The sequence below is a fragment of the Mycteria americana genome, chromosome 5 (genome assembly GCF_035582795.1).
Source record: "Mycteria americana isolate JAX WOST 10 ecotype Jacksonville Zoo and Gardens chromosome 5, USCA_MyAme_1.0, whole genome shotgun sequence".
NCBI classification, from domain to species: Eukaryota; Metazoa; Chordata; class Aves; order Ciconiiformes; family Ciconiidae; genus Mycteria; species Mycteria americana.
This window is the reverse complement of record NC_134369.1, coordinates 35338993-35364542: the sequence shown is the minus strand read 5'-3', so window position 1 is coordinate 35364542 and position 25550 is coordinate 35338993. Positions and strand designations below refer to the sequence as shown.

Genomic DNA, 25550 nt, shown 5'->3' with positions numbered 1-25550 from the left:
TCAACTTTCATTCAGTATGTTGTTGGTGAAAGTTAATTAGATGCTTTAATTTCACTTGAATAGTCTGCCTGACCAATGATATAATTAATTGGCTGTTTGTGCCATTTGGAGGTGTATGCATTGGTGTGCAGCATACTGATAAGGTGTCTCAGAGATGGCTTTCTTGCCTGCTTAGTATAAAGTGCTTTGAACTGGAAATTGAGCAATTACCTCTGGAAGCAACTAATAAAAGCAGTGGAAGTTGTAGTTAGTAGATTGTATTGAATGAACAAAGATTGGGTTATGCATCTGGCTTTTGAAGACTTAGTCTCATCTGAGTGTGCTTGTGGATTGCAGAATCTCTGTTCTGGTAATTTGCTCAGGTTGTGTTTTAAGTTAGAGAACTCCTAAATAGCTTCAACATGGTAAAAAAATGAGCCTAAAATGCGATAAGACTTGTCTTTTCTCTTTAGATTGTGTTCTTTGAAGTGGTGCTCCCTCAGTGCGTTAAGGCTTTGTCCCAAGAATTGAAGGATTTCATTTGACTAGGCTTAGGAACTTGAGCAACTCTTCAATGAACTAAATCACAGCCTTGTTAAGAACTTTGTTTTAAGGACACCTTGTCCTATACTAATACAGTGGATGTATAGCTGCCAAAATACTTGGCCTGATCCTTCTTTTTTTAAGTTCAGTGGTTTGTTTACTTCAGTAGGGAGAGAATAAAGCCTCTGAACAAACTCAGTGTGGTGTGTCTTTTCCCCATCATGCCTACTGCAGCTTCATATTTCCTAGTTCTGAAGTATCTGAAGTTACTTTGCCATGTTGTACTTCTGCACAGATATGGCTAGGTGTCTGAGGGGTTAGGCAGATGCTGACTGCTGCTTCAGTCCATGTGGACTTGTCCAAATAAGAAATAGGTAAAGATAGAAACTCATCAGGCTTCTGCTCAAGTGTAGAAACTGAATCATTGTTTAACAGGTGAGGATATCCTTTAAGGCTCTCAACCACTGTTTCGGCAGATCTGTACTCCAATGATTCGAATTGATTTGAATTGGACTCTTCAGCTTCTGGTTTTATCATGGATACTACACTTGATTACAGTTGTGTTGCTGAGTTTATCCAGTCAATCCTGTTTAATACTGAACTTGGTGGACATTCCTGTGCTGGACAGGGAGGAGATGGCAAAACAGTTGCTAAAGCTGGTGTGCAACTTCTGAAGCCTCTTTGAGCAGTTGGCTTGAGTGCATCTGCCAAAGCGTATAGCTGTTGGCCTCCCACAAAGGTACACACCTTAGATCTGATATTTTTAACTCTGAGCTTGTCAGCAGCTTAGTGGGTTTCTCTGTGAAAGGGAATGATGTTAACAGCAGTCCTACTTGATCTTCTCCTCATATTGTAAGTATACTAAGCTGGATTGTCAGCAGCGTGTATGTTCTGCCACAAACTTGCAGAGTGGGAACAGTCCAAAGGAATTGCTCTGGAAGTTTTCAGGAAGAATCTATGCGAGTGCTGAGTCATCTTGAGAATTAAGTGCCACATCAGGCTGGCTACTTTTTCTGGCTCCTTTCTTGTCTGCCCCTCGTAAATTAAGAATTTGAAGGGGGTCTCTGCCTCTTTGCCTGCGCTGCCCCATTGCTTGTTTTGGGGTGCCTTACCATTTTCCTATTCCTAGTTAGGTGGATAAGTGATTATTTTTCCTTTTACAAAGGAGCTGCCATGTGTTTCTAGATTTGCAGCTAAGAGGAAGTGCCAGCACTGGAATAGAAAACAAACTCATCCTTCACTGCCTCTCCTAATGCTTTCTATCCCACAGGCCAGTTAAGTGACGGGAGGGGACACTGCCTGGACCTCCTATGTTGTGCTAACCTCTGAGGGCACAGGATACTCCTTTGAGATCCTAGATGGTACTTGGCTCTGCTGTAGTTGGGTTGGTGCCATGTTTACACTTAGCTTGCCCCAAAGGTGGGGAAAGGGAAGGGAGGAATGTCAAGTATCTTCAGCTTGCCACAGGATGTGATTAGGTGACTTAAGAGGATTTTCAAGTCTTTCAAACAACGAGTAAACGTGTCAAATGTGATGGAAAGCTCCTGAGTCTTATATGGACAATCTAAGTCTCTGTCAAATGTGGAGCATCAGGTTAGTGTTGAATTTCTACTCTGTTTTGACCCTGCTCCTTTGAGGTGGAAGGTACCAGCTGTTGTGGGAGGGGGAGCAGGCCTTTGCAGGCCAATAAAGAAATAAGTTGCCCCTTTGCTACTGATGGTTAGTATCTTATGGTTTTGGGTAAGCTACTAATGAGGTTATAACTTAGTTTTATATGAAAAACTGTAGCATCTTACTCTTACAACTGCATGGGTCTGAGTCTCAAATTCCACTTAACTCTTGGACTTGGGTTAGGACATACGTAACTTCTGTAAAAGTCCAAACAAGTCATGTAACTCCACAATAAGCATGCCATGTGTTCACTCAACTAGACTGACTCTAGCTTTTGTACCACCTTTTTGTGTATTTCTACCTAGCCTTTCCTTGCCTGGTGAAAAATTTCAGACAACGCATAGTGGTGTTCTGTCTTGTCCCCAGTGCAATACTCATGCAGCGGTATAAAAGAACAGTGATAGGTTCATGCTTAACTCTTCCTTATTGAAGGGTGTTTGCTGTACTGGTTAGGTTAAAGCAGTAGCACTGCTTCATTCACTTCTGTCCAATATTATTCATCCATTTCCTATGTTAGATAGCCAGGCTGCATCAGGAAGCGCTTCCCTGTAGTTCAAACACTGCAGGTAAGTGAAGCCTGTGTTTTCTTCACAGCTGTAATTGCTCAGAGGTAAGAGGAAGGAGCTCTGAGGTGTAAGGAGTTAACTACATAATGCATCACTGTGGTCAGATGCAGTATTGTACTCTTTTCTTGGATATGCTTTTGGTGAGTAACTATGAACATGACCAGAGGCTGGGGGAGAATAGCTTTCCAGGCATTAAATGCCTGGAGAATGGTGGTAGCTTGTGCTCTTTTATGTTTTTCTACTGGCTTGTTTTGTGAACTTGAGTGAGTTACCATCTCTAAAGCTTTTCACTTAGAGTGGGATAATGCCTGCCTTACAGGTATGTGGCAGAGCCTTTTTCCTAGTAAATATGCTGTAGTCCACAGATAAAAGAAGTCTTAGAAGTGCAAAACCTCTGAAGCTGCACAGCATGCTTATAATATACCCCATTAAACAGCTGTTTGGCAACGTCTAATGCAATTTCTAGTTAATGAGGGATGTTTTCAGGCCCTGCCAAGAGAACAGGTGATGTTTTAAACTGGTCTTTTTAATAAGTCTTCTTTATTTCATAAGAGGCAGCCAACTATATATCCTGTTGCATTCGATGGGATCCTGGCCATTCTTGTTCTTAAACAGGACCCCAAATTATTCTTGTTTGTGCTGCACAGCACCTAGAGAATCCTTGCCTTAAAGCTCAAACAAGAGTGAAGAATGTCTGGGGTGCTTTTGTGTCTGTATTGGTTTGGGAACTGCAGAGAAGAAACTCTTCCAATATAATTCCTGCAATCTGGTAAAACTTGAAATAAGATATGCTAGAGGGTCTGGTATGTCCTCACTTAAATCTAAGAGCAGGAATGTGCTCAATAGGAAAACCTGTTCCTCCAAACAGTTTTCCTTGTCACTCATGTGGCAACTGCTTATCTCATGCTTTCTAATGAATCTGAGAAAAGGGTGGGGGGAGTAGAGGGGTGTCAGGCCCATTTCATTTAGGGAGAAAGGTGAGCTTGGCATTTAAGGAACTTGATAAAGATGCTGATGTAAGTAAGCATGGTCCTTTGCCTGTAATTCCGGGAGCAAAGAGGATTTTGGACTGGACAGGCTGGAAACATATGGCGGGGGGTGAAGGCTGGTGTCTGGGAGAGAACTGGGGGAGTAGTATCTAGTGAAGCCACTGGCCATTAGGAGATGGAGAAGGGCTTGAGGGTGGGGAGAATGAGAAGGGGAGCATGTCTGGTGCATAAGGCTTTGATTGCCTGCAGGCAGTCCCACTCTGGTGCCTTGAGGCTGGTTTGCAGCCTCTGAAGTAGCAATGCTTTGGGATGGAAGCGTAGATGCGTCCTTCCCCTTTGCTTCTGGGGTACTGGAGCTGTTATTGGGAACACTGTTTCCATTGCATCAGTATACAGTAATGCTCTTTCACTCAGAGGTGCTGATTACTCAAGGGACAGGCTAATATGGTAGAACTTGCCCTTCCCCTTAACGCTATGCTCCTGTACCCCAGAGCCCTAGTGCAAAGAGTAGGCTTGCTGAGTGGCAAGAGATTACTTGGCTGTCTTGGGGGCTGAATGCAGCCCGTAGGCTACCAGCTGAAGAGTCCTGAGAAGCTACCTAAGAATGCCTGAGATGGCAGTAGTCTCTCGCTGTTTTCTGTAATCCTCAGTTATTTTGGGCTGCTTATTTATAGGCATTAAGTGTCTGAAACAGAATTCATGCTAATTGCTGTATTGGTTTGCTGCAGAAGCACATGCTTGCCATTAAGAGTTCTTATGCAGGGGGAGGGAGGTAAGAGGTAGAAGAGGGATACGATCTGTGAGCTGCCTTGGCACTAGATGTGTTGTCCTCACTGCTTCTAAAACATCTCAGAAGGGAAAACACTATTCTTGGCATTGTTTCCTCTTTATTGTAAAGTGCAGGGAGCTAAATCTTACAGAAGATTGTGGACAAGAGACTTGGACTGAAGGACTCAAGCAGATAGAGATCATTCCTGATAAACCATATTTAGGTTGGCTAGAGATGAGAGTAATTAAAACAACCTTTGTGATGGACATTGTTTTGAAAACCTCATACAGTCTTCAGAAAGATCTTCAGTTAAATATTCTATGACTTCTGTACTGGGCTTTCACTTGACCATTTCCTTTGCCATTCTGCCTGCTGTCCTTATCTTACTGCTCTGTCACTATCTTTCCTGATGCTCAGTTTGTTTTTGCTGCAAGTTTTCTTTGCAGGTATCATGCTTTTTCCTTCAATGCTGAGTTGAAGCTCCTTGCTGCTATGCTTAGCCTCTGAGGCTAGAGTACCAAGCTGGTGCCATATGTTATCGCCATGTAAAACAGTTCTTAAGACAGTTGAAAGCTACAGGATTTCTCTGGTCTTCCTGATTTATTACCAGTATCACTTAATTAAGGCTAAATAACTTACCTTTCTCAGGCAACACTGCTCCGCTCTTCTTGAAAAGGAGGACTTAAGCTTGGTAAGCTGAAGAGGTCAGTGGACTTGAGAATCCCAGTTCCCTGTGGTTAGGACACAGATATTCTCCCAGCACTTGAACCCAGTGCAGACAGTTTAGTGTGTGGGGAGGAAGTCTAGAGGTCAGTGAATGATTCTGCTAATGATGACCATAAAAGTAAGTCGTCCCACAAGCAAGCTGTTAGAAAAACCTCGAACTGATTCCCTTGTTAAGTTTACTTGTTGCTGTATGACTACTTATGGCAATTGCTTTCCATGCAACTACCTACTGTTTTCTTAACTTCTGTATTTGGATAAACATCCTTTGCATATGTGGACATTGCTTAAGGGTAATACAAATATGCGGCTCAGTAGTCAGAACATCTGTGAAGAAAGTTGTTGTAGGAGCTTATGATCAATTGCTTATTAGGTGTCTTGAAACAGACCTTTAGTGATACTTCTGCAGTGCAAGTGTGGTATATATTTGTGTTGGGACAGATTGCTTGTGGCTTTTGCATCCTGTATTCCAGTTAGTGAAACTAGACTGTGTGAAAGGGAAAAGCAGTGTGTTCAAGACTGGTACTGCTGCTTTTGGTGGGCTGCTCCTGATCAAAGGGGTGGGGGAATCTCTTATTCTTGGTGCTTATGAGGAGAAGGATGACTGGTGTAAGCCTAAAAGTAGCAAACTTTATCAGAAAATACAGTTATGCTGGGGGAATAAGTAGAAAATGGAGTGAGATGCCCAGGGACAAGGTGACAAATAGAAGTCAACAAGCTAGCTAGAGTGAACCTGTCAGATCCCTAGCTATGCATTGCCTGCATAAATCCATCCTGGTACAATTGCCTTTGGGTATCTGTTGCTATGGATGTTGACTCCCTTTTTTGGGGAGTCCTGGCTAACAAGTACTGAGATGAAGATAAGCAGTTCCAGTATCATCTAGTTGTGAATCTGTTGTGTAGCACTACCAGCAGGAGTAGAGCTACTGCAAACCAGTAATGATCTCTTTCTGCCTGAACGATTTAGTACCATGTGGGAAGAATTTGAACTGAAAGTAATGTTTAGCATGGGCTGCTTCTGCTGTTAAAGACTACTTCTGCTTAAGTAGAAAAAAGATGAAAAATAGGATTAACTAGTAAGAGTGACTTGGTGGGTTTTTTCTGTGTACTTACTATGTACCTAATGAATTTGACCAATGAATTTGGGTTAATTGCTACCTGTGGAACAATATGGTCTAGTCTGTAAAATGTTGCAAAGGCTAGCTATTGATTTATACATTCTCCTATAAAAGCAATCTCCTGGTTTTGAGCTAAAAAGGAGTCTTTTATATCCTCTTCCTTGCAGGGTGTGGTTCTGGAGAAAGTATGCTATTTCTGCCTCTTTGAGTTGACATAAGTACTGGACAAGAGCTCCTTTCTGCATAGAAATATTAAAATCAGAGCTGCCATCATTTCACAGAATTTTCAGGTCCTTGAATTTTTTCCTGGGAAGGCAACAGTAAGACAACCATCTTCTAACAAAAATCTCATCTCTAAATTCACATTATACCGAGTTTCTGTGAGGCAGCTGTGTTTCTATTCCTTGGCTTGATCTCTTCCCAGTTCAAGCTGAGCCTTTTTTGTAAGTATGTAGCCACCTGAAGCATTACACACCTTCAGAGCTTGCTGGTTCACAAAACTGACTTGAATAAAAATGGTTGGGGCAAGCGTTGTTAGCACATGGTGACCTGTGATTTGGGGAGACTAGACACTCCAACTTTGTTTCCTACTCTTTAGCAATTCATTCAGTAACGGGTCTTTAGGATCCATACTTATATTTTGGCACTTCTGAAGAAACTTCTTTCTGTACTCAAGGATATATGCAGGTCCTGCTTCAAGGCTTTCTCATGTAAGTTACCACATAGTAGTAGTCCTTTTGTTGATTGCAAACCTGGGGTTCATGCTGGTTTAGAGGACTTTAAATGACTCCATTTTAGGAACAGTGCTCAGCTGAAGGTTACTGCTCTGAGGTAGTCCTCATACTCTTTAACAGAATCCACTTCTGGGTATGAACATGGAGAATGATGAAATAAGCAAGGGATATAAATTTGTGTATTGGAGCCAAATAGCAAATAGTGCTGTCAATCTCTTTGCGTGCAAACTGCAGACCTTCCCTCCCTTAAACCTTGCTCACAGGTGTTCAAAATCTGGCTCTGCTTTTACCTACTGAAACTTTCCCTCCCTTTTACCTAGGGATTAATGATGACTAAATTACCCTGCAAACTTTTCTAAGAAGTTTGTGTTGGGCTCCACTTAAAAATGAAGAAATTCCAGTGTGGGGGGAGAGGGAAGAAGGAAGCTCCTTGGCACAGACTTCACAGCCAGACTTGGGAATTGCAATGAGTCGTAGTCCTGTGTGAGCCCTAACATACCTGTGCTCTTAGCAAGCTCTGGGTACCCGGGGGGGAAGGTAGCCGAATCCAGAGATGGATTCTCTGTAGGACAACTTAGTATTGTTTTCAGATGGTTTGTATTTTCTTAAGGATAATTTGAGTTTGCATTTTTTCTTGCTTTTTTCCACCTGCTTTTATTTTAGGTAATGCTAATGCTTTCTTGGCACTGTCTTGATATCCAAGTGTAACTGTAGTGTGGTGCTTCTAAAAGATCTTTGCAAGAAACTGAGCTACTGCTTTGCTGGCCTGTGGCCAACAACTATGTGATATTCAGGGGCTGGTTAACAACAGGAAACTAGGCTATACTTATCTTGCTCTGTCACTGAAAACTAATAGGAATAATATCTGCTTTCAAGATTTAAAATTTGTCATCTGGCTTGATAGATCAAAAATGGGGCAACATTGAACTGACTTATTTCTCTGTAGTCTGGAGTCAGAAGTCCTGAGTCCTGGAGTCAGAAGTCCAGAAAACAAAGGAATATGCTGATACTTGAGCTGTAACCAATAACAGAGGACTGGGCATTGAAATAGTATCCAGTGATGGAGCTGGATTACAGAGTATAATTAGGGTTTTTGAGGGGCTGGTTAATAACTTCCTTTTTCTCCTTGAATTCTAAGTGAGAAATTGGCTAATGAAGTTGTATGGGTTTGTAACTGGTACTGGGAGAGAAAAGGTCTAGGAAGCTGGACAAGCTGAGAATGGGAGGGGAGGAGCTGGAACAATGATGAGGCATGGGGATGAACCAGCAGCCTGGCATGTCAGTAAACCTGGGAAGAAGATGCCTGGTGCATGAGCTGGTAACAATATTTGTATATGTAAGATGTTAATATAATTGCTAAAGGAAAAGAGTCTTTCAAAGTCAATTATAGGAATGGTCTTTCTGTGTGCAAGAGCTGGCAAACTTCAGCTGGGAGGAGCAGAGATGACTCTTCTTGGCTTTAATGTTTTCTCAAAGGTTTCTGTATTTTCCAAGTAGGTACTGGAAGAGAACTGATTAAACGTGTAGGACCTCTCTGAATCTCAAGAGGATTGGAATTAAAAAGGAGCAAAGACAAAGAGTGAGCAAGTAAGAGTGAGAAACTGGGAGTGTCTGGTTACAAGGAGACTTGACTGGAGAAATTCGTGGAGCAGACAGTCATGGCAAAATCAGGATTGACAAGGATAAGCAAGCCGATTCAGACAATTAGGCTGGTATCTCTACTGGTGGCCTCATCTTCAATTTTCAAAGGTCCATGAAATCTTACAGCTAGGCCAGGTACACAGCCATTTCTCATGCACCTACAAAACCAGTTTTAATGTGACTGACAGCCCAATTTCTTAAATCAAAACAGATATTTCCTCTTGGGTCACAGTTGACTTAAACTGACTTAGTATCTGCCTGGAGTCCTATCAAACAACATAAAATCAATTTTTTTTTCCTAACTCTTCCATTCCTTTTTGTAAGGCTGAATTTCCCTGGATTTTTTTAAACTTGATTCCCCCTCCAATTATTTCTTGCCTCCTGGTATGGACCAAAAAGCTCATAAGGAGTGGGATGATATGTGATTCAGTGTGTCAAGATTTTTTTTTTTTTTAGGTGAAACTAGGACTTCTCAATGTTTAAGACAGCTAGTGCCTGGGATAACTTTTCAGCTTGAAGAGGTTGTTGAGCTCAGGAGAGGGGAGAGGAGAAGGGTCTCTTGCTTCAGAACAGGCTCCTCAACCAGAAGCCCACTGAGGGCTGGTTGCCCTGGATGCTGCTGCCACTAGTCTTGCTAATATTTAGATAGCACTGAGCTGCTTTTTGGGGGAGTGGATGCCAACCACCACAGTCTAGGCCTTCATTGTTGCTATCTATCTACCTATTTTTATACAAACCTCAACTGGAGTCTGCAGCACTTTATAGCTATAGTGACTACAGCTCTCCTGAGGCTTACACTCAAGCAGGGTGAGGGAGTGTGATTTGCTAGTGTCGTCTTGTTTGGATGAGGAGAAATGCATGCTGTAATTCCTACATGGGTGGCTGCAGGTGGATGGGAGAAGTGATTACTGATAATTCATCTCCCTTGCTCCCTGCCAATGCATTAGCTTGCCTGCTATCCCCTTAAGCAGTATAGTATCACATGAACAGTAAGCAGCCTACCCTTCAGTTGTGCTATTCAGTGATAAAGCAAGTCTTGCTTTTTCTGATCCTTTCTACTGGTGCCACTTTTTCCTGGGCTCATCTTACAGGCCATAGTCCAGGCTTCTGGAAGGGTGGGCAACATCCTCCAATGAGAAGAGGAACCTCAATCACTGAGGTCAGAAAAGCAAAGATGAGATCAGGCCCAGCAGCCTCTTAGGCTATAGAAGGTATGAAGAAAGAAAACTGCTTAACCCCATGCAGAAGCTCCCTGTACTCTTCCAGATGTGTTGATGGTACGAGTACTACTTACTCTTCACAGTCTGAAGCAGTCACAGAAAACTGTATGTGGAAGCTGGTTTAAGTCTGTCACAGCCTGCTTTAAGTCTGTCAACTAAAAATGTCCGTTTGGTCTTTGTCCACTCGAAGTCTGACCAGTGAGCCTGAGTATGTGTTTGTACTGAGGCCAGGTCTTAGACCAGACAGAAAGAGATCCAGAAAATCTGAGGAATCCAGATAAAGCCACAGCTGTTTTGCCACAGCTTTCTCAATAACATGCCCTGAAAAGGAAGATGAGACTGCAATAATCTTGCCAATTATCTGTGTCAAAGACTTACTGTGCAAAGGTCTCATATTTTGCTTATATTAAGACTGATACCCTGCTCCCTTCAGGGAGGCAGACAGTAAAAATAGACCAATATGTATGTTAGGTTTTTTGCTAGATTTTAATGTTTTTGTCTGCTAGAGACACGTATGAATTGCAGCACAAAGTTAGCTGAGCGCTTCCAGAACCCCAGTGAGTGCAATTGGAGGAAAGTTAACCTGGGGCATGCTGTATGAATTTGGACTAGAGGTGGCCGCTTGTATGGAAAGCTGTCAGACCTGGACTGAATGGCTCATGTATGAAGATACCCCACTGGCTTGGATGGCTTTTAACTGCGAGGATCTTGGTGACAATGAAAGTTAACTTCACTTGTGTTTAGGGTGAAATACCGTAGAAATGCTCTGAAACTTATTTCCACAGAAAATAAGGAAAGTATGTCTGCCTCTAGCAACAAGGAATGAGCATGAGTATTCTGCAGCTCCTCACTGAAAGTGTGAAAAATAGTTCAGTGTAGCTGGAATCACCCTTTCTGCAAGTTGAAAGTAAACACACTAAAATAAACAGTTCTATAGTACAAAATGTTGTGAAAAAGCTGTCAACCTGAGAGAGTGAACAGCCTGTATGAAGATCAGTCACTAATATCTTTCTGCTTGGATGTGGGGATTAAGTGTGTGTATAACATGGTGGGGGGGAAGGGAAGTGCTTTGGAAAAGGAATTTTGTAGCTTGCTGGGGAAACTCGTACCAACAACCTGGGGCAGCATCAAGATACCTGTAAATGTTTCTTCTTTTGAAGATACCCCTGTCCTTGCTTCCCCTTCTACATATCAAAAACTGCAGACTGCATAGCAGCAACCCTGACAGCTTAGTGATGTTCCCCCTCACTACAAGACAGACATTGAGGTGCTGGAGCGTGTCCAGAGAAGGGCAACGAAGCTGGTGATGGGTCTAGAGAACAAGTCCTGTGAGGAGCAGCTGAGGGAATTGGGGTTGTTTAGTCTGGAGAACAGGAGGCTGAGGAGAGACCTTATTGCTCTCTACAGCCACCTGAAAGGAGGTGGGTGTTGGTCTCTTTCTCAAAGTAACAAGTGGTAGGGCAAGAGGAAACAGCCTGAGGTTGTGCCAGGGGAGGTTTAGATTGGATATTAGGAAAATTTCTTCACTGAAAAGGTTATCAAGCATTGGAACAGGCTGCCCAGGGAAGTGGTTGAGTCACCGTCCCTGGAGGTATTTAGAAGATGTGTAGACATGGTGCTTAGGGACATGGTTTAGTGGTGGACTTCATAGTGTTAGGTTAATGGTTGGACTTGATGATCTTAAGGGTCTTTTCCAAATTAAATTTTTCTACGATTCTGTTCTGTGATTCCTTGTAGATCTCAAGTGGGAGGGGTTCCGCTGGGAACATCATACAAACTATGTCTGTCACTTCAGTATGGAAAATACTCCTGACCTGTGTAAACAGATTTTCATGCTAGTGTAATAGTAATATTGCTGGGTAGTTCAGCAGTAGTGATAAATTGCAACATCTTACTCCCAAGCTATTGGAAGGTGTGTGAACTCTACTTGAATAGGCTAGAAAACCTTGCACACTAACAACTTGCTAGTTTGGTGTTGCCTAGCTTGACTCCGCGGTAAATGGCAGTGCCATAGTGATGCTTGACCTGTTTTTTTTTTTTCTTTTTTCCTTTCAAGTTCAGCAATCAGCAGCTAGGTTACTGCTGCAACTCCGAAGAAAGACACAAGTAACTACTGTAAAGGAATCTTATCTGCAGAAATCAGAAAATGTATTTACTCTTCAGTGTATACAGTAACACTTTTCTGAATGTTGTCTATCGCTGACTGTAGATGATGGCATTAAAGCTAACCATGGTGCAGCTAGCAAGGATCCTTCATTCTTGCCTCGCACGAGCATTTTGTCTTAGAACTGTCTCTCTGTAGCTCTTCCAACTCCTGAAGCAACCAGTACGTGCATCTTGTCTGTTATGGAAAGATTTTTATCATATATTTAGATAGTCACATTGAGTGACTTTTTTTGAGGTGGGAGCAGGGAGCAAAGAGTTAGTTTCATACCAGCAGAACTGAAGTTCATATCCTGAGCCTTCTGTGCACAGCAGGTTCTTCCATTTGTGATCCAGAAAGACTTTAGTAGTGGAGAAAGCTTCTCTGCTACTGCCTGTGCTGTCCCAGAAAGCTTTGACTGCCTGACAGCCTGAGGAAGCATTGCCCAGCACTTGATTTGTACAAAGGGCTAAACTCTGCGGGTGGTTACCCCTACAAAACTGAGGGAAGCATTTGGTTTAAATGTAAGTAGAAAGATGAGAGTTATTGTAAACACTGTAAAATACAATGCAAACAGAACTGCAGAACAAAGTAATGAAACAATGACTCTTTCCCTTAGGGAGTTAGGGGGAAAAGGGTTTTTTTTCCTGACTTTTGACAGGAGTTTCAGTTCTGTTTCATACATCCTTTCCTGATTCTTTCCCTCTTGCTCTAAATTCCTGGCTAGCATATTTCTTTCCTTGGTTAGCAGGACTATTTTTTTGGTTCTGAATTTAAACCTTGCCTTAGACTTAATGTGTCTGTTTGGGTCACTGTAGAATCCACCAAGGTGGGTTTGGCTCTTGAAGCAGTGAGTGTTAAGAAGTAAAGCCTGGGATCCTTAGGGTGACAAAAGCACCCTACTGGAAGGCTATTCTGAAGAGTCTCTGCTGGCCTGCTAAAGCAAGAGTTTAAGATTTCTAAATGGTGTCTTTAAATGTTACCATTTGACTTGTATAAAGTTGAGTCTCTGAAACTACCTGTCTGCAGATCAGACATACATGATCTTAATGTCAAATGCCTGTATGTATTGGTAGGTGGACATCACTACTGCAGTGTTTTGTAGGGGGAGCGAAGAGTACCTCATAGCTATTAACTGTTCAGTTAATATCTCTGCTAATGAGAATGTGTCTTTAATGTTGCTGCTTAATCCATAGGCTGAAAGTCCAGGGATAACGCAACCTCTATGATATTAGGAAAAACCCCTTTTTAAGAGTGCTGGAATAATGTTAGCCATAAATGTGAGAAAGCTGCTACTTTCACAATATTTGCAACATGAGCTACTCTGTATTTAATATGGGAACATGATATTATGTATGAGCAAGGTGAAATACCTGCCTCTTTTTCTTCAGTTTCACTGTCTTTGACACTTTAGAGGAGTAATAGAGTAAATAAGAGCAACCTCCTTTATTACTCTGTATAGTTGATGGGGCCAGAACCCAACTCTAAACATCGCTCTGGAGATGGCAAGGTAGGCCCATAGAAGGAGACATGTCAAGATAGTTATGTCCCCAGACAGGAGTAGTAATAGTGCTTCAGAAGCTTTGACACTGAAGCATTGATGATAGTACATGTAGAGTTAAATGAAGTGGGGAGAAGCCACTGATGTAGCCATCTTCCCCTGAGGGTTATCTTTGGTTAATCATTGTCTTTGGATCATGTAGGGGTAAGAATATAGTTAAGAAAAGTGAACCCTTTAATGTTCGCAGTACCTCCTTTTTTAATATCCCTCCTGTGCGATGGAATTTCAGTCTTGGCATTCAGTTAGTATACCTCTACTGATGGGCAGCCAGCCCTTGCTGGGTTTTGAACTAATGAGCTCAGCTATTTCTAATATCTACTTCTTGGTTCCGCTTTTGGCAGAGGTAACAACAACCATAATGAAGGCTGGATGCCAGCTTCAATTTGAATGCCTCTTTCTGCATTTTAGAAGAATTGATTTAAGAAGGACTGAAACTTGTAGAGCTATGGAGTTTTAATGGGTGGTATTTTCCATCCTGGAAGATCTACAAGAACAAAACATTTGTGGTCTAAGAAGTGCCTTTGTACAGTTGTATTTCCATTGGAGCTCAACTCCAAGATATGACTGCCAAACTGTGTTTGTAAACTGTGTTTAATCATGACGTCTCCTCATGTGATGATCTCCTAGCAGAGTAGAGCAGTTCCAGAGATGATAGTCCTCTTCATACACCTGCCTTGTTTACAATAATATGTCCAATACATATGGCTGTGACTGAAGTGAGACATTGGCTGTGGTGTAGACTAGACAGTGGGGAAAGAGTATCTGGCTTGATGTAAGCTCAGTTGTATCTGTTTTACTGTGTGTGCTTATGTAATATGCCTTGTGTGCATGCTAAGGGGAATTGATGGTACTCACCTAGGAGACAGGGTTAAGGGGGTTTCAAAGCTGTCTTTGGTAAGACTTGATATCCACTTTTTGCAGGGGGAGGTCTCTGGCACGTGCAGAAGGTTTTGTCTTATTGGGGAGAATGAGTGATGGGAGGAGAGAATGTGGCTTTTTTTCTTGCCAGTTTGGGTTGTTTAGAAAGCTTATCAACTGACTTGGAGACTCCACTTAAAGTAGGTTCCCTGCTCTTCAGCAATAACACTGTGGAAAGGGCAAAGTACTTTGAGTTCCTGAGAGGAAGACAGCCTGAGAAGGTGCTTAAGGGTAGAGGGTCTGGATGAGTTGATGTCAGGTGATGAAACCAAATTTTAAGGGCTTTGGATTTAAAGGGAAGACCTTTAATAGCTATCAGTCTACCTACAGAAATTCAATGGAGAATTTGTACTTCATCAAATAGATTATTCATTTAAAAATGCTTCAGCAAAACTTGCTTGTAATCAGACATGCTTGCAGTTAATGTGTATCCCCGCACTACATAGCAAAGACTCATGTGAGAAGCTTATTTGATATCGAGACTCTTCTGCCCTTTGAAACAAGGAAGAAGTGTTACGCTGTTCATTACAGCATAGTGAAAGGTATTACGGTAATGTTGGCAAACTTGCATTAGTAGAAATTTTGAGACAAATTCAAGGAGGCCCCAGAAGGGTTCTAGTGGAATTATTAGGAAGGAACTAAATATAGGTGGAGGGGAAGATTACTGTGGATTACACAGGTGGATCTAATTAGGTAAACTTCCATCTTCTAACACTTCAAGAGCTCAGAACTCATGGCCCTACAGCTTGCCCATTCTGTCTGCAGTACTGTAAGCTCTTGTAAATGGGGAAGAAGCTTTCCTAGTCTGACTGTATAGCCAGTCCTACTAAAGGTAAGTACAAGGGGGAAAATAGGCTCAAGAAAGTATTCTTTCATAGCCACTTTCTGTATGTGGCTAAACTTCCCAAGTGAGTGCACAGAAAGAACTCTACAAATCCTGGAACTGACTTTTAGTGGTTTATACAGTAGAGGGTAAGAAAGATGTACTTCGATCTCCTCCATGATTCAAGAGAATCAGGGGCAAGAGGGTTTGCTCCAGATCATGAAGAATGCATGCAGTGGTTTAAAGCATTCAACATGATAGCATTTGTGTAAGGATAGGGATCATTCTTCCCAGAAATCTTGCTTGAGATACTGTCCTGTGTTAAAGTATACACCTGACATTACTTCAACCCTTCTGCTTTCCTGAGAGCTTCTTTTGGGGAAAACCTATCCCATTATAATGGAATAGCTGACTTCTCACCTTCTAGTGACAGCAAAAAGTTGTAATCCTGCTAATTTGCTAGGGGAGAACAACAGCCTCAACTATCATTATGACAAACTAAAGTCGGGGATATGGTTACTCACAGGAGACTAACTTGGCATAGAAGGATGTTTTGAGTTTGAGTTATGCTGAATAAGCAGAGGACTCCCTAAACCAGAAAGACTGGATCAGGCTATTCATACCATTTACTAAAGACAAGATTCCACCTTTTTATGTCAATGGAAGTTTTGCTGTCATTTTCTTTGGGACAAGAAGTTCATTGCCTGATTATGCAAACATCTGGATTTTCTATTTGGTTCAACATGCATAGTAGCAAAGCTAAAGAGAAGAAATAGTCCAAGTTAAACATGCCTTCTCTTGTCAATGTGTTTGACAAATTATATTTAATCTCAGGTTTGTTCTAGGCTTACATGTCATCTTGGCTGCAAGACTAATCTGAGTAGGAAAGTGACCTTTGACAGAAGCTGAAGTAATGTTATTTCAAAGGAATTAAATCAGCCTCTAACTTAATATTGCCAAACTTACTAGAAAGGTTTAGAAGTCATGTGTTAGAAATGTGAGACTTGAGCTGAAATTTCTATTTTGTATTTTAGAGTTTTGGTTTCCTCCTTTGTTCAGTTGATCAGTATACTGATCTGTGGTGCAATTTATGAGATGCTTAAACATGATGTTTATAAAATCAAAGTCACCTTTTATAAAGGTGATACAGGCATGTGGATAAAAATTCTGTGGAAAAAAGGATAAACTTAAAATCTGAAATGAACTTCTTGTCCTTGATGTCTCTGGCATTTTCCTTCCCACAAGTCAACTGTAGTTAAGCCCTTGCATAAACTTGCACCTCAAAAGCAAAAAAGAGATATAATTTTAAAAGTTCATTCTCTGACCTCAATGGCTTTCTCTTTTTCTGTTAAAAACAAAAACACAACAAAAAAACCCAGTAGAGCTTCTCTGGGGATGAGGTCAGATTCTAAGGGTTTCTCCTGAACCATTTGTTGTAGCTGGGCTCTTCAAATACGCTGTTAGGCAACTTCTTTGGATCTAGTACCTCATCTTCTAAAAGGAGAGCACAGCTGCTGCATCATGTTTGGGGATCAGTTTGTGAAGAAAACCAAAGTCTTATTTCCTAGCTAGAAGTCATCCATCAGATGAAGCACAATACTTAAGCTCTCTCCTTCATTGTAGTGGCTTACACAAAACAAGATTGAGGGAGGATGGTGGGGGGAAGGGAGAATCGCTGCAGAAAAACGAGGTTTCTAGCCTGTAAGGGCAGAAAACTGACTTGAATTCAACTCATACAAATACATCTAGAGTTTGCCTGCTTTGTGGTGTGATCCCATATGTTTGCCCAGCCTTCCCCATCCTCAAGCACAGGCTGTGTGCTTTGAACCCATTCTTGTTTGCACAGCTGGGGGACTGGGGTTGAAACATAAGTGGTGCTTTAACTTAGGCTAGACTCTTCACTTTGCAGGTGGGATGACTCAAGGAATAGAAGTATTACAATATACTTCTCATAAGTCCCGCTTGTCTGGGGAAAGTGTTGTGCCCTTCTAAAATCTGTTGGGAAAGTCTTAAGTCTTGGTATAAAACAGTAAGATGCTAGAAAACACCCACACAAGGACTGGAACTTGTTAAGGTGCAGGACTTCAAGAAACTTTGGTTTAAGAATACATTTTTAAACCAAAGTCATCCAGATGCGAGTGAAATACAAACTTGTGGGCATTTCCAAAAAGGGAATATTAAAATAAATCAATCTCTTCCTCCCCCTGCCCCAAAACACATGACAGACTTCCCAGGAAGCTCACTTCGAAAGTCTTTTTTCACTGGATAGGTTCTGAGGCTGCATGGGCACTTTCAGGACAGAGGCTGGACACCCTGGCCAGCTGTTGGGACTTGTGGTGGTTCTGGCTGGTTGACATCTTTGTGCACATGGAAGACTGCAAGCCCTGACAGTCCCATCTTTGCCAGAGTTTAAGGCTCTCAAATTTTCCCTTTGTATTTCTAGAAGCCAAACATTTTGGGTCTCTGGCTTAGAGCAGGTTCTTTGACACCTTTGAGGCCTGCTAGGCTTCTGGTTCCATGGCAGGAAACTTGGCTGAAGTCCCAAACCCATGGTTGAGGTTGAAGTCCCTGTGCCCTGTAGGCAACCTGCCATGGGTCTGAGAGTCTAGCTGTGATTAAAACTGGGACTTGGCTCCAGCTCTGCCTCCAGTATGGCTGGTTGCACCAGTTTGGAGCCTGAAACCAAGGCATAAATCTGTGAGGTTAAAACTAGGAAATGTGAAATGATGCTTTCCAACAGCAACAAAAATGTCCAGAAGTTTATAGTCTCCTCTAATGTATAAAATGGTATGGTTTTCCTGGGGAATTCTCCCAGGGCAGGACTCGCTCATTTGTACTTAAGACCGGCCAGTCTGAGTGCTTAGACAAATGGGTGGTGATCTGTGCCATATGAACATACCTAGATTGATCACGTTTTCCAAAGATGCGTTCTAAGGGTCTTCAGACTTGAAGTCTGCCAAAACAGGATTATGGCATTGCACGTGCTGGTTTCCCGATCCTCTACGCAGTTTTGTTAGGCCGCAGCCTGCAATACTAACGGGAAGCGAAGCCGCTAGACAGCGGAGGCACCTCTGTTTTGATCTGTAGTGGACTCTTGTCTTGTAGACTCGTTCCTTAATAGACTTCCACTTTCTCATGTTCAAGTCACTTGTGTTCCTTGCTCCCTCTTTCCCCTGAAGCCTTGCTAAAGCATGTTAGTCTGGTACTGCGGTGCCTTGGCCATTTCTTGTTACCTCCATCACAAAGGGCTGTGCTGTTCTGTTTGTGCTTATAATGTACCCAGATGGTGAATAGAATGAGTGACCACCAAGCTCATTTTCACTTGTGGGGTCAGACCTTTCTCTGCTAAATAACACAAGTGTTCCCAGCTGCTGTGCAGCTGCAGGGAGTCTGCTTTCCTTCACAGGCATTAAAAACCCTTTAATCAGTGTTTGTTGTTTGTCAGTGGTGGTGTTGAGGTGTGGAGAAAAAGAACAGATATGCTTTGTTGGCAAAGTTAACTTCATTCTGACCTCTTATCTTTCCTTTTTCTTTTCAAGTCTGAAGAAGCAGAAAGTAGTTTGGGAAGTGGTTTCTGCAAGCACCTGTGTAAATGTATTTGCTAAAGGAGGAGGTTTATGTCCTTATACAGATACAACATTTGACATAAAAAAGATGCTCTGAGAGCTGCATTGAACTGGAAGCTCTTTAGGACAGGGACTCAAACTGACTGGTGTAGGAGCTGTGCAGGCTCCCTTAATGTAAGCAAATGCTACAAAAACACAAATATGGTTGTCTAATACTAGTGTTACTTATGCTTATTTTAGTATTGAGTCTACATTCAAGGGATCCCATTTACAATCTGGTCAATTTTAACATTTCCCTGGAAAATAGATTGTTCCTGCTAGATTCTGTGGGGGTGTTTTGTGGGGTTTTGTGTTGGGGGGGGGGGGGGGGGGGGGAGGGGGAAGTTGTGTGTGGGCTTTTTGTGGGGTTTTTGTATTTTTTTTTTAGTTCTGCTTTTAGTAGTTCTTCTCTCATGGAGGAAAAGGGAGGAGAGAAGAACTGGTAAGCCAGTGACACCATCTCCAGTCCCATTTGTTTTGGATGTAGTCTGTTCTGAAACAAATGGGAACACGGATATCAAGAAGAGGCTTTGAGAAATGTCAGAGCGAAGATAATTATTTCCCTCTTCTTTCTAGATAAAGCTTGGAAACCTGCTGGTGCTGCACAAGTTTACATGGTTACTTTTTCCCTGAGTCCAGATCTGTTCATGTTGTGTGTCTGTGTGTAGAGCACCAAGCACTGCGCTGTGAGTGGTGATTCTGTTGTTTGCAAAGCCTGTTTGTGTGGGTGTCTTAAAGCTGTTAGGACATCAAGCTTTGATTTGAGCTTCAAGGGCCACGATAGGACATTTGGTGTTAAAGGCAGAATATTTTATCTTGTTACCCTTCCCCTGAAGGGACCAGAGAATCATGTTACTGTCTTGGCTGTGTCTTTGGAGGGTTGGTAGCCAGGTGTCAGGGCACCTGGTGCACATTGCTCGCAGTCCTCTGCCTGGCTCAGCAGTATCTCCTGCAGTGACCGAGGTGCTCTTTTGGAGCAGGGCTGTGCTCCTTGGAAAAGAGGTGCCTGCTTGCTTGAAGTGGGAATAAAGAACTGGGAATCAGTAACTTATGAATCGTAGTCGTAGCTGTTAAAATGATAGATTCAAGTGCTCTCCCCATGGGCAGACACATATTTCAGCGTTCATCCAGTGTTTTTCTTCAAGTGGCTGAGGCTGCTTACAAAGGAGGGCAGTTGTTGTGCTCTGACAGGCAAAATGCTAGAAAGAAAACTTTCTATGCAGGAGAGGATGGGCACTCAAACCAGCTAGTATGTTAAATGTCTCTGCATGGTCTGTGTTGATGATCACCTCTGTAGCATGAATGCTTACCAGCTGGAAATGGAACAAAAATCACCATTTTACTATCTGAATGCTGGCAGGGCTGCTGAGGAAAGACAAGGGCTCTGAGCTACAGTGGAGCACGTGTCCTATGGTAAGGGGGAGTTTTTAAAGCCCTTCAGTAATATCTCCAGGAGATCCAGCCTTTCTGGCAGTGCTGTCTGATCACATGAGAAGAACCCTGATCAGACAGGCATGATCCTGGATCCTTCTGGAAATTAATGCAGACTTTTACAATTATAATCTAGCAGAACAAAACAAGCACCATCTTGTGCAATTACGTAAACCATAAACTTTTTTGGCAAGGCAGGTGTGGCATCTTCAGTGTTTGGAAAGCACCTAACATGCTGTGTGGGCTCCTTACTGTAATCCAAATTACAAATGCTAAAAAGGCTTTGATATTTTCTTATAACGTGGTTCTTGGCTTAATTTGGGTAGGCAAGAACTTCATAGACTGCATTGGGGTGCTCTGCATGTTTCCTCAGGCCCTCATAATTAATCAGTGCTGAGCTGTTCTTCTCCATCCCTCTGTGAGGAGGCACCGGAGGAAAGCTGTTCCATAGCCTTAGGTTTAACTCGTTTGTCAGCCCTGAGAAGGACTTTCTATTTTTCAGAGATACCCTTTCTGGAAGGAGGGGTGTTCCTGGCCCGCAAGGCCCCTCTATACTAAGTATTTTGGTACAGGCTGCAGAAGGCTTAGGTGAGTTTTCATGATACAAGCTGAGTTTTCAATAAGTTCGTAATATGGTTTGATGCTGGGAACCAGTATTCTAGCTTTTTCAGTGCACCTCTGGATAACTCTGATCTGTGGAACTCGGCTTCTGACACAAGGAATTTGCAAAAAGTTTAATGCCAGTAGCTCAAGCCCTCAAAGTTGTGATAAATGGCAGATGCATGCATTCCTTCTAAACCAGAATGGCTTCTGTGTTTAACTGAATATTTAATCACTGTATGTGCACCATACTGTGCTATCAGGCAGCTCTGCTTTTAAAGTGTGTTTATACAGACAGCTGGAAAGCCTTGTGAGTCTTTCAGGGTCTCTGACATGCTGGGAGGAAGCTTCAGCATCTTCAGTCTGCTGCTTTTTGCTGTATGTTTACAGTCACTGGTGATCTTTGCACCTTGGGGGCTACAGAAAGACATTACTGTAGCCAGAGCAATTCCAAGCTAACTTGTGATGGTCCAACCTCTGACAAGAACTGGGCAAAAATCTGGTCCAGCTTTACAGTGTTTTTATAGTCTAGTCCAGGTCTCTATAAACCATTTAAAATTGCCTTCAGGTTTAAATTTTCCAATTTCCCACTTGGAACAGGTGTTGCCAGGTTATAGAAAGTGTTGCAGAAAAGGAACAAAAACATTTTAAAAACTCTGTGCTGTTACAAATTTTGGCAAGTCTCTGACAGATGAGATTTTTAAAAAAAACTTTGCCCCACCCAAATTAAAACAAGTGCAGACCTTGCTTACTTTTCCCAGCTGTCATGTTTAAATAGGGTTTTTAGTAATGCATGAGTCTTCAAAAGATCCAGCAGTACAGAGCTAATATGTTTTTATATGAAAATACGCAACTCCTCAATTGTTTTTCATCTCACTTAATTGGGGAGAGAAAGGGGAGGGAAGAATTTATTTTTAAATGTCAAAAAACAAATTTCAGAGATGCATGTTCTTGGAGTGGTTAAAAACCAACCCAAACTAGGCTTCAGGCAATGTTTTTTCAACAGCTTTAACCTCAAAGCATAGAGCAGACAGCTTTGTAGGCAACTGTAACACCAAGGTGATTATGGCAATGACTCACACTTCCCTGTAAGGCATCCAGCTATCAACACACTTGGAGAGCCGTGGCTTTGTGCATGCAGGCAGGGTGTCAGTCAGTGCCCGCTTGCCAGCTCCGAACTGCTGAGCTCATAACTGCTTTGACAGTGAGCTGGGATATTGGTGTATGAGAGAGCAACTCTGGTCCCCCCAAGGCTTGAGAGGCTTAAGAGATGGGAGCTTGGGAAGGGGAAGTGCAAGACAGGTTTAACTTCCCTTTTCTTTGCTTAATCCTCATGGGACTTGTTTCAAGAGTCCCCTGAAATCTTCCTGTGAGCAGGTGGTTGGGTTTGGGTAATAGTTAAAGGTCTGACTGACTACCCACTAAGTGGGGAAGCATGGGAAGTGAAAAAGGCTGCTACTATCACGTCCTGGTGAAACTCTTCCAATGGTTATGGAGAGGACTGGCAGTTGGGGTCCTCAGGAAGACAGTATGAACTTGGGAAAGAGACCTGGGTATCCCTATAGGCAGCTCAGAGTACAGCTGAGGGTACAACAGTAAACTACTGCCAGATGTTGGGATTTGCAGGGAAGAATTGGACAGAAAATGGGGATTCATCCATGTGCACTGTGGGTTTTTCCATCTCCAAAAGAAAAGGCAGAAGCCAAGCTGTCTTCAGAGAAGGGAAACAGCAGTGATCATGGTATGGATTAAGTCTTCTGGGCGAGGAATTGGGACACTGGGGTTGTTCGCATGGAGAGACTGACAAGAAAGGAGTGCCACGTTTATACAAAACAGGCTGTGTCCAAACTGAATGCTTGGGAAGAAGAGGTATTCAGAAAGATGACAAATTCAAATTTCTGAAAGGAAATAGCTTTTCACATAGTGTGCAATTAGACTGTGGGATGCATGGAATGCAATTGCCAGCTAGACAGGATGTCATTGGGAAGGAACAAAATGTGGCTTTGGGAGTGTGCAGGTATGCTGTTGCAGGTGGTATTCACAGATAACGTAAGTAATGCTTTAAAAACCAAGTAACTGGGTGATACAAAGCTGGCCACATCCATGGTTCAACTACCAAGGCCAATCCTGATAGGTTGTTTGGGTTCCTCTATCCTCAGTGATAAGCTTCTTACACCTCTGACTAAAATTGTCTAGTACCAGATACTGTTTGTGGCAGGGCGCTGGGCAAGCTGGGCTGTTGTGACTCAGTATTGCCCTTCCCATGTGGGTTGTGTTTGGCTTTGCACATCTTAGGTTTTCAGAGGTGAGGCAGAGTGAGTAATGTTTCCTTTCTATTAAAGAAGATGGAATGGCAAAGACTCTTAATTTTTTTTTTTAAAGATGTACGTGTTTCATTTTAAGTTCCCTTCAGCCAAAGTCAGCTTTGGTAGGCAGCTTAAGCTGCATTATAGACCATATTGCTATTGTTGTAAAAACAAAATACACTGTGCTCTGTTTTGGGAAACCAAACAAAACCAACATTTTGTTTTTCTCCCTCCCTCCTTTTTTCTCTTCCTTCAGTTTTTAATAAGTGACCGGGACAGAGACCCTCAGTGTAACCTGCATTGCGCTAGGTCCCAGTCCAAACCCCTCTGTGCCTCTGATGGTAGAACATACGAGTCAATGTGCGACTACCAGAGAGCCAAATGCCGGGAGTCAAGTCTGAGCGTGACACATCGTGGCCGGTGCAAAGGTAGGTGGATTTCAAATGCCTTTGAGGGGAGGAATGGGAGTCCTACCTCATAAGAAACTGGATTCTTAGACCCTTGAGTTTAGTACCATGCTCTGTGAGTAATCTGATTGAAATTGTGCATTCATGTGAGCATGGGTATCTGAGTCTGCGTTTAGGTGGCAGGAGTCAGAACCAACTCAATTATCAATGAAAGAAGGCAAAGGAGCCAGAGACATCACTGAAAAAGGGCCGAAATACGTGTCTGCAGAGCAGAAGGAGCTGGCCCCATGGAAATGCAAAATCAAATCCTGAAAGAAGAGATCTTCCTTGCTACCTGTGCTGGTGAGGAATTGAGGTACCTTTTTGAGTGACAGGAATGTGGAGTGGGGAAGAACATGCAGTGCACATTAGATGTCTAGCCCCTTTTCAGACATAAACAGCCTTTCTGTGCTGAGCTAATTAAGACAGAATGCATGCAAGGCTTTACATGGCCTCTCTTGCCTGTTTGCTGTTACACATCTACTTAAAGGTGAGAATATTGCTTCTCTTTCGATACAGCTGCTCTTCAGCATAGTCTAAAGATGAAATTGCAACTTTAAGGAATATTGGTGTCTTGTCACACAAATGGTTTGCTTCTGCAGTGAAATGAAAAATCAAGTTGAGTGCATTTTCTGAGAGCATAATTGACTCAGAGGGCAGATGGCACAGATGTTTTTAGCAATTGGTTAAAGTGATGGGAGAAACTCATTAAAATCCCTGTGGAAGGATAAATAGGCATATGTTTAAGTCTGACTTTTGTTTATGAAGGCTTTTTTACTATTATAAAAAAGTATCTTTGTCAGAATTACTTGTTCTAAAACATAAATCCCTTTTCAATGTATTGACAAGCTTTATAGTTTAGGTGAATTATGAGCATGACCTCAAATATTGCTCTCATTTAAACAGTTTCTCACTGGAAAAAAGCTTACTTGTATGTGTTTTCTCTCTCTTTTTTTTTTTTTTTTTCCTCTCACCACTGCTGTGTTGCTTTATGGCAGCTTCTCCCATAGCATAGAAAAAGGCCTTTGAATCATGCTGCTTTCTGAGTACTGGAAACCCAGAAGCTTTCTTCTCAGGGCTCAAGAGGCGGTTGGACTGTTCTTGCAAGTGATGCATTTTTGAGTATCACAATAAGAAGCAGTAGGGTGGGAGTCCTGCTTTTGCTTTTATTGCTTGAGCAGAGTGGCTTAGATAAGCAGCTCTGTGGCTGATATTGGCGTAGAAACTGGCACTGTTCAGTCACTTAAAACATGGGATCTGAAATGTGGTACATCCATATGCAAAAGTGTCTGTTTCTGGAAGTGGAGAAAATGTTGATTGCCAAACTACACAGACTACTGTGTATCGTGATTGCAAAGAGTCCCAAAGAAGTAACTAAAGACTTTTTTGTCTTAAGCTACTTAGCTGTCTTTAAGCTTAAATTTGTCTACAGGTAAAGTATACTTTCTTTTCTGCTCTCTGACACAACTGAAATGTTTAGCTGAAACTACTTGTGTTCTCCTTTCCTTTTTCCTCTTACCCTGTGGTACTATACAGTACCTGATAACCTGGGAGTGTTTAACAACTGCAAGTCTTGCTTTTAATCCACCAACACTCCCATGAATCCCTGGGAAGTAGGAATATTCTTTTAACTATGACATTCAAATTTAACCTTGCTGGTAATTTCTATGTGTGCTGCTATTGAAAGGTATTTTGTTTTTCTGGCTGCATTAGGAATATGACCTCTAGTTGTGCATAAAAATCACTGTTCTTGGCACATACAGA

The 25550-nt window shown here is 42.2% G+C and overlaps 1 protein-coding gene across 6 annotated transcripts in view; it reads left to right on the top strand.

Moving 5' to 3' along the window:
• SMOC1 (SPARC related modular calcium binding 1) overlaps positions 1-25550 on the top strand; it is a 135205-nt gene that overhangs the window by 20825 nt on the left and 88830 nt on the right. For all 6 annotated transcript variants that reach the window (XM_075502907.1, XM_075502911.1, XM_075502910.1 and 3 more), the window contains exon 2: positions 23597-23768. In XM_075502907.1, coding sequence (XP_075359022.1) covers positions 23597-23768 — 172 coding nt within the window. The remainder of the gene's footprint in view (positions 1-23596; positions 23769-25550) is intronic.